The sequence below is a fragment of the Platichthys flesus genome, chromosome 13 (assembly GCF_949316205.1).
Source record: "Platichthys flesus chromosome 13, fPlaFle2.1, whole genome shotgun sequence".
Classification (NCBI taxonomy): domain Eukaryota; kingdom Metazoa; phylum Chordata; class Actinopteri; order Pleuronectiformes; family Pleuronectidae; genus Platichthys; species Platichthys flesus.
The window spans coordinates 4,211,402-4,224,945 of NC_084957.1; the positions used below are offsets into that span (position 1 = coordinate 4,211,402).

The 13,544-nt window shown below is 44.3% G+C and overlaps 1 protein-coding gene across 1 annotated transcript in view; it reads right to left on the reverse strand.

The window, feature by feature from the left end:
• spegb (striated muscle enriched protein kinase b) overlaps positions 1-13,544 on the reverse strand; it is a 32,301-nt gene that overhangs the window by 16,695 nt on the left and 2,062 nt on the right. The window contains exons 2-13 of the mRNA XM_062402680.1: positions 5,569-5,655; positions 5,288-5,348; positions 3,657-5,182; positions 3,401-3,544; positions 3,136-3,318; positions 2,231-2,397; positions 1,852-1,940; positions 1,516-1,691; positions 1,126-1,386; positions 858-1,016; positions 501-690; positions 193-422 (exon numbers count right to left, since the gene is read on the reverse strand). Coding sequence (XP_062258664.1) covers positions 193-422; positions 501-690; positions 858-1,016; positions 1,126-1,386; positions 1,516-1,691; positions 1,852-1,940; positions 2,231-2,397; positions 3,136-3,318; positions 3,401-3,544; positions 3,657-5,182; positions 5,288-5,348; positions 5,569-5,655 — 3,273 coding nt within the window. The remainder of the gene's footprint in view (positions 1-192; positions 423-500; positions 691-857; positions 1,017-1,125; positions 1,387-1,515; positions 1,692-1,851; positions 1,941-2,230; positions 2,398-3,135; positions 3,319-3,400; positions 3,545-3,656; positions 5,183-5,287; positions 5,349-5,568; positions 5,656-13,544) is intronic.

The window sequence follows — 13,544 nt, forward strand, 5'->3', positions numbered from 1 at the left end:
TTATCTGTTAGCATCTTCCTTTAGCATCCTGCATCCAACATGCCAGATCTATTCAAGTGCTTAGAACTACCCTCTGTACATTTTCCTCTGGATCTCTTGTGTCCTTGTTATATGTGACCTGTGCGAGAAGTGCTTGAGGACGCTGATAGGCTGGAACATCAGGTGAATGTTAGTCCCTTTAGAAACACTCACACTGTGTCATCTTTCTGTCCTCGGTGCTCTCAATCCTCTTGCCGTTGTGGAACCAGACGATGGTGGGGTACGGCAAACCGGCCACCTTACATTTGAGCACGGCCTCCTTCCCCTCGATCACGTCCAGGTCATACAGGGGTTTCATGAAGTCAGGCATGGTGAAACGCTCCACCTCGTTCTCCGGGACCTCCGGCTCCTCGGGGATGGACGGCATCTTCTCGAGTTTTGCCCTGAGATAAGAAAAGTACAAATGAGACACACGCGCAGAGGAGCTGAGGCCCGACAACCGAGGAATGACTCGCTCTTACATCTGAGACGAGATGGCAGGCCGCGGCTCTTGTATGTAAAGTTCAGCGGAGCTCTCTGCGTCGCCGTGACTGTTACAGGCGATGACGGTGTAGAATCCCTCGTCGTCGTTGGCCACGTGAGAGATGATGAGAGAGTGGCGGCCGCCCTCCTGAAGAATACGTACGTCCTCACTTTCTATGAGCGGATGGTCTAAGATTGAAAAAAGAAGCCTGTGTTCAACAGTTTCATTTCAAACAGAGGCTAAGAAATGGACATAGAAAGGTCAAGAAAACAAAGGAATGGAACCAAAAACAAGTTCCAACAGATGATGTAGCAGAATTTCAGTTTCATGACAACACCATGAAGTACCATCCTACCAAAGTGAGTCCACGTGACCTTGGGAGACGGCGTCCCACTGACTTTGCAGTCGAATCGAGCGTTACGCCCCTCGATAACTTCCAGAACGTCCAGTTTGCGAGTGAAGAGAGGTTCGAAGGACGGGAGGACTTTGAGTTTGGCACAGGAGGTCACTTCCTCTGAAGACCACAGAAGAAATAATAAAAGACATAAGAAGAAGTGGAAAGTAAGATACACAAACTGATCTGAATTCTTACACATATTGCGATATTTGTTCCTGAGACCGACCTTTGGCGGTGCTGAGCTTGCACGTGTACGTCCCGCTGTCGTCCTCGTGCACCGAGTTGAGCAGCAGGCGACACTTTCTCCCGTCAAAGTGCATCTTGCAGTTGAGCAATGCTGGCTGGATCAGTTTCCCATCAGAGAGCCAGTCCACGTCGGTGTCTTTCGGTCCAATGACGAGACACTCAAACAACACTGTCTCCCCGGCCTTGGCTGTGATGTCCCTGACTGGGCGGATGACGGCAAGGCCCGGCTCAACTGGTGGAGCTGGGAGCAGATAAAGGATAATCTCTGAGGAGTGTTGCGTGGGGACACCTGAACAGTGGTTCTGGGGCAAGTTACAGGACACATCAGTGTCTATGTCCTCTAACAACTAAACCAGTGTTGGTTACGTACCTTTTACTTCTAGCTTTCCTTCGCACTGCTTTGTCCCATATTCATTGATGATCTTACAGGTGTAAACGCCAGAGTCCGACCTCAGTGCCGACTTGATCGTCATCTCAAAGGTGGCGTCTTCTGTCTCACGCACGATGTGACGGGGGCCGGATTTTACTGTGACTCTGTCCCTCAGCCTAAAGAGGAGCAAAATATATCTAATAATTGTCACTGGATTTTAAAAGAAGACACAAATCACTCATATAGCACTTTTTCTCCATCAGCCCACAAAGGTTCTGGATTCTAGGAAAGACTGAGCAATGAGTTGACATCATGTGAGGACCTGAGGGGACCTACCAGTAGAGCATCGGTTTGGGTTGTCCACTTATCCGCACAGACATGGTGACTTCCTGTCCTTCGATGACAGCTTGATCACTCATCGTTACCTGTGTGAATTGTAATGCAAGTTAGAGGCTGACTGATGCATTTTACCTGTAAGTTCTAATTATACATGTGTTGATGGGACGACCACACAACCGACATGTAACATTTTCAAACAGGAAAATTAATATTGATTGAGTCAAGAACATCTAAAAATCTAGTTTCATGCAGTGTCATTGCATTGAACCAGTCAAATATGCAATTTAAAAAATGTCAACGTCAAAAGACAAATGTCATACTCTACATGGGAATGTGAAGTAGCTAGATGTATTCTCTATGAGCTCTGTTTTCTCACCAGGAATGTCGGGGGTTTCCTGAACCGTGTGTCAACAGGTCGCCTCGGCTCTGGCCCTCCGAAGTCCACAGCCTCCTCCAGGGGACTGAGATACTCCTCGTCTGATGTGATAGGGCTGCTGATGTCCACAGGGACACCGAGGTTTCCTCTGGGCTCCTGCACAGACTCTATTAAAGCAACAGGGTCAAAGAACAGAGTCAGTTTGTGAGTAACTCTTAATGGAACGTTTCAATTTGCATCTGTTAACTTTTTTCATTTGCAACAGAGAGCATGAGCGCACAATGAAAACACAGGATGGGGAGAAGAAAACTAAGCAGCCCCCCCCCCCCCACCCGACGCACACACACATACACAATATAATTAGAATGTGAGATGTCAAATGTGATATCCAAACAATAGAGGATTCACAATGCGTGGAAGCCGGTGAGCCTCAGTGGGCAATTTACAGGTTCAGTTTTTCCGCCTCTGCGTTGCTATGGTAACTATAAGTGAGGTTGTTCAGCTGGAATCTATGGTACACACATTCTGCTCTGACAAGGGGGGGAGGGGGGGGGGCTGGAGAGAAATCCGCTGAAACACAGTGCACACGATGATGTTTCTTTAAAAGATGGACAATAAGGCCTTTTCAATCTACACCACAAATTGAAATGTATCCTTAGGTTTTGTCTTGTTTTCAGTGGAGGTAAAACAGAAAGACAAAACAGCAATAATGATTTCTTATATCTGAACTGCTCTAATTTATGGTGATCATATCTTATACACAACTAAAAACTGCCCTGCGGAGCCAGTTATTAGAAAAACCTTTGCATAATAACACTGATTTGACAAATCAAGCTTGAAACGGAGAGTGAATGACCACAAAGCAGTTATGTGTACATCTGATATCCACACAAAATCGAACCTACCTGCTTTAACTGTCAGGACGGCACAGCTGGTCACCTTCCCCTCCTGATTCACAGCCGTCACACAGTATTCCCCCCCGTCACTCATTTTGGCTGACTTGATGAGCATGCTGTGTCGTTCCCCCTCCACTTTGACGGTGTAGTTTGCAACGCCACTGACACCGATGTTGTCTTTTGTCCAGGTCACTGCAACAAAGAACACACAAATTTATCCTCTTGCGTATTTGAGATTTCTTCTGTTAAAACACAATAAAAGCAGTAGTTTTACCTTCAGGAGTGGGGGTTCCACCAATGATGCATTTTAGCAGTACATCTGCCCCAGCAGACACCGTGGTGTCCTGTAGGGGGAACTCAAATACCGGGGCCTCCATTGGGTCTTCTCCGGCGGACACGTACGAATCATCGGAAGAATCTGCACAGTTTAGAAAAGACGAAGTAGCTGGTTGATTAAACATGAAGAAGAAGCAGACTGTAGCCTCACACCACTACAGGAAGCTTAATGGGAGTAATACAACACATCTTACCTAACTCTGGAGACAAGGGTCGAGAGCGACGGTTCTTTCCTCTGGTCTTCTGCTGCTGTCCCTCTTTGGCACCGGTGGTAATCTGCTGCAGCCCACTTGTCTTAACAGGAATGTCCTGTTCCATCTTTTCGTCTTCAACAACAATCGTCGGAACTATAATCTTAGAGGTTGGTCTGGACAGCTCCACCTCCATCTTCTCCTCCGCCGGAGATTTTGGAGGCGGTTGAGGAGGAAGATCTTGCACAATCATGGCCCGTCTTTGTACCAGCGGACTCTCAGGTCTGTTTTCGATTTTTCTCAACACTGCTTCTATTGGTGTCTTTCTCCCTGAAGATTCATCCTTTGGCAGGAGAGACTCTTGGAAGTGCGGGGACTCCTGCATGCGAGATACCCTTTGTACAAGCGGACTCGGTGGCCTTCGTTCTACCTTGCGTAAAGTCATCTCAGCAACATTCCTGCTTGGGGACTCTGCCCTCTGTTGGTGGTAAAATGCTGGTGATGAGGATTTTTGAAAATGTTCTGTAACGGGACTGACTCTATTTAATTCCCTCACCAATCGCTGTCCAGGTAAGTCTGATAACTGCATCGACTCTGGGGTTCCTGCAACCTCTCCGAATCTACTGACGGTTACGGTTGTTGTTCCGGTGTTCTCCGTCTTCTGAGGTTGTGACTTATGTTGCTTTTGCTGCGTCGGCTGCTGCTGCTGCACTGGTTGTGGATTTAAATCCTTTTCTCTCTGTTCCTTCTCCCACTGGACTCGTTCCCTCTCTTGCAGCTTCTGAAGGACCTGGGGAGGAATAGGTTCAATTTTCCTGAAAGGCTGCCGCTGCTTGCTCTTCAGGGTGAGCTGTTCAGTCGAAAACGATTTCTTCATGTGAGGTTTCCCAACGAGTTTCTTAATGCGCTGGAGCTCCTCTGTGAACTTGTTCTCAATGTCCTGAACCTTCTGGGAGTAGCGAGGTTTGTCCTCTAGCGAAGCAGCTCTCTGTCTGAACATAGATCTCCGCTCGGCCGCATCCTCTTTCAGAGCCTCCCGAAGATCTTCCCTCGAACTTTCTCTCGAGATGCCCAACCGACTTCCCCCATCATCGGAATCAACAGACCCAGCAAGATTGAACCCTGCCCAGGATCTACCAGAGATGGATCCCTCTGGAATATCGAGGCTTCGTCTCCGCTCTTCTAAGCCACGGACCTTCTCAAAGACCTTGGAGCTTGCCCTAGTAAGCTTTGGGGATGGTCTGGGGTTTAACTCCTTGCGGGAGTACTCACTCAGTGGAGTCTGTGGACGAGAGTCCTGGGTGTTACTCTGAGACGCTGACTTTGGTTGCTTGACCTTTTCCTCAAACTCCCCAGGCACCGTGTCTTGGTAGTCAGTTGGCCCGACGATTTTGTTTCGTAAGCTGAGTGGTGTGGTTGAGCCAGTGCGACTTGGCATCGGAGAGGTGGAGGGGCGTCTGACGAGTCGTGGGGACGGGGGTGGGAGGACTTGTGGTGGAGATTCTCTTGAGAAATCCTCTGACTGGCCCCTGAAGGAGGGGATTTGAAAGAAAATTTGTCAGACGCAGTGGTTAACATATTTTAGGATGGAGCACAATGAGGTCTGTCTGGTTATTTGCATGATTCTTTCTTACCTGTACGAGTGATCTTCATGTCCACGTGTTCTATAATCGTCTTCTGACCATTTGTTCATCCCTGCATCTCATGTGAAGAGGAGATATGACAAAATAGTACAATTGAGCATCAGGCATTAGCAGAGAGGGAAACAGGAGAAATTTAAAGCTGCACTTATCAACATTTTAATACAAACAATGGATCAATAGATATAGATAATTTACTCACATAAATAATAGATAGATCCAGAAATAATAAATCCTAAATTGACGACAGGAGAACATGAACACATGGTATTTACCTGTGTGCACAGCCTGGTCCTCAACCTCCCCACTGTCTTCTTTGGTCTGAAATCGATCTTCACATTCATCCTCTGTTGTTTCAGAATCTGAAGAAAAAAATAAAATAACGTATGTAAAAATATTGTTTTTCACTTCAATCAATGCCAGAGAAATTAATATCATCCCAAAGGAATTATTATTGGGTGTTTGTGGTAGAATCCCGAAACCTAAAATGAAGCAGTATATTCAGTATTTAAACAACTGCGTATCCCCTTTTACATTCACCTTCGTCAAATAAATACAGATTTTCATTAAATTGCACATTTAACTGTCTCCATCTTATTATAACGGTCGTTCCAGTTGAAAAGTTGACACCCTCAGGGTCTCATTAGCATGCCTAAGCTAAAGGTATTCAATATGCTGTGGCTGAACTGAGTCGTTGTCATTCATGATTCATCCGTATATCTGCAAGTGAATATTAAGGACAGGAATATAAAATAAGCTAACTAAATGTGCTTTTAAGGAATTTGTCTTTTGTTATTTTTTTAAAGCTTCAGATTTGTTGCAGCTGAACCCTCAGCGATACGACTGTTTATCTCAGACTGAGAAAACCCGGCACATTCAGGCATCGATGGAACTGAAAATAGAAAGAGCTACTGAGTCACTGGCATCCCAGCAGCTTTCACAAGGTGTTTGCTACAACGTAGGTGGAATGACTTAATAAAGAAGGAAAAGAAAACAGAGTCTTGCAGTAAAGGAACACAATAGAATAGTTTTGAACTGGAGATGTGCTGAAGATTCTCATATGAATTCAGTGCAAAGGCAAAATTCAACAAACATTCGAGAACAGATCTGTTTATTGGAATCTCATCGTCTAACATGATGTTGCTCTCAGCTATAAATCTACATTAATGTCATATTCATTAAAGTTAATGAGCACGTCCAATGAGTATGTTTTAAACAATGTGAGAATAATCCAAACTTTTTTTTACAACTGTTGTCCCAAAGCTTTCCTAAGCATCAGCACACTAACTCCACATTTCAATTACAGAACCAGAGTTGATGTGAATTACCGTAATCATTTCTCAAATCAGAAAATGTATGAAATGTCTCTCGGTTAAATTGCTGCTCTTGTTTATAGCTATGTCCCCGGTTGGTAATCCAGGTCATCCCAGTAGTGAGAGCAACTCAATTCTTAATGGCAACCACCTGTCTCCAAACTATCTGATGTTCCAATCAATTGATTATAAGTTATAGAAATAAGGCTGATCATTACAATATAAAGGTTACAATATAGGCTGTGCTACACCTGTTGCACAAAAGTTCAATTATACTGGTTCCAAAGATGAGGATTTAAATAAAAGCAGCATGTGGAAATGTTTTTGGGGGTTTTATTTAAGTTTAAGATATAAAGTGATGTTGAGAAACCACCTTGTAAAAGAGGATATTACAACAAAGGAAATTATTTTCATCTATCAATTGTGAGAAATTTGATTTACCATGATTTTTTTCATCAGAAAACCCTGAGCTCCTCCTACTTATTTAAGACACTAAGATACAACTATAACGTAATAAAAGATAGTAAAATAAACTTGTCAGACTGTAAACAGAGTCTCAGCCCGGATATCCGCCGTCTACACCGGACGCACCCAAACATCGGCCGCACCCGCCAGAGGCTATTTCATCATCCGCCTACTGACCGACTTGGAGATTGCATTGGTGATCGCACGGAGCGTCTCTGAACACATTTCACTGTGTTGTCAAGGAAAGTATGTTTATAAAACCGCTCAATCTGCACATGCTCACAGAACCAGCTTCCAGAGTGAGACAGACTTGATTGAACACTTCCTCAGTGTTGTGTTTCAATCCTCCTCTTGATCTGTTCAAGTCTGTTAGATCGCACAAGGGTTAAATACAAATATTAATGTGAATAATTTAGCCTAATGCATTGTGTTGTGCGTCCACGAGCAACATCAGTCCCGGTGTGTCAGTGTTTTAGTGCGACGCTGGCCGCGTTGTGCGAGTGTTTGAAGTTGGGTCAAAGCAGCGCGGCAGAGCCTGAAGTCTGCTGGTTTCTAACCAGAGCTCTGATGCTGGCGTTCAACAATAACACTGGTCTCATATCGTGTCAGGTTGGTTGGATGCACAGGCAGATTCATCTTCACCTGAGTAGTACTGGTTATAAAACAAACAGTCTAACAAATTAAATATTCAAGTCCTGTGCGTTCCACATCCGATGGAAATCAGAAAATGAAAGAGCTGTAATTCATGAAGATAAGTTGAAATCGTACTTGCCTGATTTCTCTCTTAAGCTGTGGATTTTGTTTTCATGGCCACTGTCGGTATATCCTCGACAAATCTCTTTTTGTCTCGGCTCATATTCAGCAGCATGGTATTCCCCAGGACACACTGGGGGTTCCGAGCCATTACTACACGCCTAGATCGAGGAGATTCTCCACAGAAGACTCAATGCAAGCGTGCAGCATCGGACTCGCACGTAAAAAAAAGACTCAACTTCTGTTACACTGTGAAATCTGCTCACACGCAGGTGATGGCTCCTCAATCAAATGCAATAAAAAAGGGAAAGCAGGCACTTTGCTCCGTTATGTAACAAGTTGCAGCTCGGCAGCTCGTCTCAGGGAAGCCGTGCTCTGGAGAGCACGCGCAGATCCTCCATCCGCAGGTGGAAATGCCTTTTGAATGCACACCATCCACTCGGAGGGAGCCCCCCCGATCACCTCCCACCCTCCATCCCTCTTCCACACAATAGCCGGCGACAGTGTAAGCATCTCCCCCCCCTGCTGTGTTTCCACCCCACAGGCGGCAGCACACACCGATAGGCAGGAGGAGAGAGAACACACCAGTGGGAGTGATCCAGGCTTCTCCCCCCAGAGATCAGTTCTCTACAGCACTGGGTGATATTTTATTTTCCCCTCCCTTGTTCCCTTCCTCCCCCCCATGTGTATGTGTCTTATTCTTTAGGTGGTGTAATGAGCCGATGCTGTGTTTGTCTGCAAAGCAAGAGGGGGGGGGGGGGGGGAGAATCACTGCAACCGCTACAGGGAGCTCCTCACTCCTCTGCAATGCTGGAGCTCTGCTCGCTCTCCGACAGTAAATACTGTACGACTGGCTGCTCACACTGAACACAAACACACACACACACACACACACACACACACACACACACAGCCACCCTGTTTCCAAGGGATGGCAAACATCTAATGGCTGCACACTCCCCGCTGCACTCACAACACATCAAGTGCAGCTGCCGTGTCAGTGTGCTCGACAAATTCTGTTGCTGCCGATGCTTGATTCATCTTGTTTAATGATTCTCCAGTGGGCCTCCTCTGTAAATGTTATCACACGCTATAGCTTTTTTGAAAGACGGGAGATTTCCCCGACCCTGAGGGAAAGAAAACCAACATTTTACTGCCTCACACATTTCATTCCACCACCGAGCGTAAATCAGCAGAAAGAAATACATCCACATAAAAATGTCATTTCAGCTGCAGATCCCACTGTGCCCACTGTGCCCACTGTGCCCACTGTTTCCTGACACACAAGGAAATGTATGTTTTTCTAATTAAAGCAGACACTTGAAGGTACTTTAATGAAAACAAAATACTGCTGCTGTAAATCTACATTAGTGTATACTTTAAAAAGTGTGTTAGCCTGTGTTCCTACTGTAACTGAACAGATATTAGTTTGCTCAATTGCTGTGTCACAGACTTTAGTGATATTGCCATCACAGCTGGTGACACACAACAAATGCTGAGGCTGCCATTTTATTATTATTTTATGGTTACCTTCCCATTTAATCTAATATCAAAATGATTTACGGATACTGAAATGAAAAACACGACACCTTTACTGCAGATTTTAAGTTTTTATATTACCAATAGATAAACTGTGAGGTAGTGTGACGATAAAACAGAACCTTTGAGATCCCTGGAGCGTTTTAGCTTCTTTCAGTTCACTGGATTTTAGTTTTACCACCGGAGAAGTCCTTTACTTTGACGCGACACAGTAACCTCTGAGGACGGTAATGTGTCGGCACGCTGTTGTGTTGTCGACCCACAAAGAAGAACCGTTGGGGTAAGACAATTGGGGACATTCTGTTGCTGGGTGATACCTTTTTTGATTTCCGTATATAAACAAGACGCTTTGGAATATTTCCATTTTCTAATTAAAGTCGATTATAAATGAGTTCGATATTATACAGGCACCACAGCACTGTTCAAGCCAGTCAGCAAGAGGGCTCTGAAAGGTCATGAGCAGTATATGCTAACGCTTCTTGGAGGGATTTTAAATACACGTTGGATCATCACAAACAAGATGGTGTCGTCATCATTCCTCTGCCTTCTTTTATCGAGGGCCTCAGATAATGTACAACTGTTTCATAACGAAATTACTTGTAGCCTGTGAGCCACTGGAAATGCTAAATGACAGGACATTCTACCCACCCTCATTTTCCAGTGCCCACTACCAGAGGCTACAGCTAACCCAAAGAACATTACAAAACAGGGAAAAGGCGAGGACCAGGGAACCGTCTCATTGGTACCACTACTGGGAGCTGCCTCTTAAAGCCATTAACCAGTAGAAATGTAATGCTTGTCTACTAGAGGAGTTACGGTAGAGGCGCTTTGAGGCCCTGAACAGGAAGAAGTCGCCTGTATCGCAAAAGCTCAGTGTTCAGAACACAAATCAAAAGGTCCAACACAAATTTCGAATGTCTCACATACGTGATGGAATCCTGACTCATCGGCTGGGCTCCAGTAGACGATCCATATTCTTTTGTTTTTCTTTACTGTATATTACTGCTGTTTATAGAACACGCAGAAATGTCTTATTGGTCTGGAGCTGAAGATTATCGACATTAAAAAAAACCACACAGCATAATGTCGGGTTCTAGGGTTGCTGACTTGGCAGATTGCACACTCTGCAGTTCGCTCAGAGTTCAACTTCAAACACACGGTAAAGACTTGATACAGCAAAGTGCCTTTTTCCAGGCAGTTTCATTTGGGAGTTAAATTAAGCAGAATGACTAAGTTTTAACAAATGGGAACAAAACAACCATCTCTGCTCTTCACTGTGTTTCATCAGCTCCTCCTCCCTTCATATCATCTTCTACAGATCACCAGCATGGAAACTAACTCTCTCCTACACAAAACAGAAAGGTCCTCCAACAGCTCTAATAAACTCATTTATTTCCCTTCTGCTGTTCCTCTGTTAAAACCACAAACTTGTTGTTGCACCTACTTAAGCAACATGGAGACATGGGGGATTTCCACAGTGTGAGTGCAGCTCCACCTGTTCCCTCGCAGGCCCAAGAGGAAGACCACACTCACTGAACTCACACTGGAAAGGCGCCACGGTCACGCTCAGAGGGCGACGGCTAAAGTTCTCAATAACAAGGTCTCTGTGGAAAGTTTAAACGGACAATATATCTTTCTGAATAAAATCCCCATCACTGAAGTATTGACATGTGATTAACCATGAAGAGAATCCTCACATTCTGCAGTTCCCCCTCGGCTCCATGCAGCTCTTTAACATCTGTCAGGTCTTTGTGCTGAATTTATGGCCTTTTGTTAATATGTCAACTTTTGGTTCACAGCTTGTTGCTACTGCCCCCATGCGGCCAGGAATATTCTTACCATTTATTTCATATTTTATGAATCTGCATTGATGAAGGTGTCATTTAGAATGGTGAACAGATGGAGGATTATGACCCGACTCTCACTGTCAGCTCTATAGAGCATTTTACTGTCCATCAGCTCATGGTTTTGGTTTCATGGCTGCAGTGAAAAAGCTCTTTTAAATCCATCTTTTACTTTTGACGCCATTTGGAGGTTTTTATGACATCGAATAAGAAAAAAAACCACTTGAACAAACATAAGTGTGATAAGGAAAAACATGTTAATCAACATGTACTTAGATTTTTTTAGTTTGTGCCATGTCCCATCCTCTATCATGGAGAAGATGGGGTTTATGTTCTACAGAATTAGGTTTCTTTTAGATTCATTTATATAACTGTGTTATACTCTACTATACTAAACTATCCTATAATATATCATTTATTTTTCTGTATTTCTGGTTATTTTCTCATTCATTTAACTATCGTTTGACTTGATGCTTGTTTGGTTGACAGGCTCTTAAACTTTGCAGTTAACATTTGAACCTTGAAGAGGAAATAGAGACAAACTAAAGCACAGAGATAAAATCAGAGACGACAGATGAATTGTGAAACTACACCAGGTGACACACGTCTTTATGCTCCTGGGTATTAGGTGAATGTTGTGGATTACAAATTGGCCCATTCCCTGATTAGCAGAGGGGGAAAAAACAGTCATCCAGCGCCGGGCTAATATTAGCAGTGATGTCTTCTTGTGTAACAGGAGAGACGTTGCCCTGCTAACATCAGAAAAATCTAAGGCCTGGCACATTCCTCTGTATAAATAACTGTGGAGAGTTGGTAGACGAGGGGGGGGGGGGGGGGGGCGGCGCAGAGAGACATTTTCAAAGAGAGAGAGAGAGAGATAGAGGGAGAGAGAGAGAGGGAGAAAGGGTTGCGGCGTTATCATTGAGTGATGGGACAGCTGTAGACTGTGCACATGGCACCGCGGCAGAGAGCTGAATCAAACTGAAGGTTAAAATGGAGAGTCAGAGGAAAGCTGCTGCTCTGAGGTCTCGTTCTCAAACCTTTGAGTGAAGATCTGAGTCGTGCTAAAGAAAAGACTGTGACTGAGGTTCTGCCACAGCTTGAGAAAGACATAACTCACATTATCAGCATCATTTTGATTATAACACAAACACATCCAGGACCACAGGACGAGTTTGATCCTCAGTGAATTCAACAGAACTCTGTGAACTATTGTCTACGTATGAAACCGCAGTTTTGTGTTGTCTACAGTTATCGGTGTTGTTGCAAGTCCTGCTACTACTACAGTTTCTGAAGCACCTGAACTTCACACAGCATTATATTATTAAGGTGTTGACACAGGGATAGGACTGTGAGAACCCAAAGCCATGCAAAAATCCCTCACTAATCACTACATAGTCCACTACACAGTGAGTTCACCATCGTGTAGAGCTGTCTGAATGTTTAGTGAAAGGAAGAAAAATGGCGGCGAGACAAGAGGAGAGAGAACAGCACATCTCAGCCTTAAGTATTTTTCTCTCTTGGGATCTACAGCTTCTTATCAACAAAAAATATCTGAATTATCGTGAAGATAAATACAGACAAGTTTATATTTCATAAAACGATAAGATATGTCATAATAGCAGAGCAGCACATCACAGCACAAAATGCAGCAAATACGTTTGTTTCTACATGGTAATTCAACCATCTTTTTACCTAAAAGTAATAATACTAAATTTGTAATCAACATTCAAAATGTATTATGGGATTTTCCACCTTGTTGTTGTTGTACATTATAATCCTGCAACAATTATGTAATTACTGGAGCAAAGAAAATGCGCAGAGCAGTGCCTGATAGATTTTCATTTGCCAATGAGCTTCTCTCAGACCATAAGTCGGGGGAAGATGTTTGGACAGAGCCCTTGTCTATGTTTTATCTGAACTTTGTCCAAGTGTCCCACACACACACATAGGGAAGCAGATATTCTTGCTGCCCACACTAACACGAGAAAAGAATCTGCATCATCACGTTGTCCAGTCCGCTGGCATCGCCTCTCTATTTTATTTCTCGTTTTTTTTTTTTGTCCCACACTCGCACAAACCATCCGGACCGTGGCTCCAAACCGGCCGGCATTGTTTTTTCCCTGCTAACTTCTGTTTGACGCAGCATCAGACAAGGCTTCGGCTTGCCAGAGCTTCACTTCGGTTAAAGCAATAGACCTGTGGTGGCTGCTGATGAGTCTTGACATCTCTGTGCATGCAAAAGCCTGCCACGTCCACTCAGCAGGAAAACGCAGTTCCAAATTGAAGTGTGAGTAGGTTCCCACTTTACACACTCGCACTGAGCACCGCAGAACA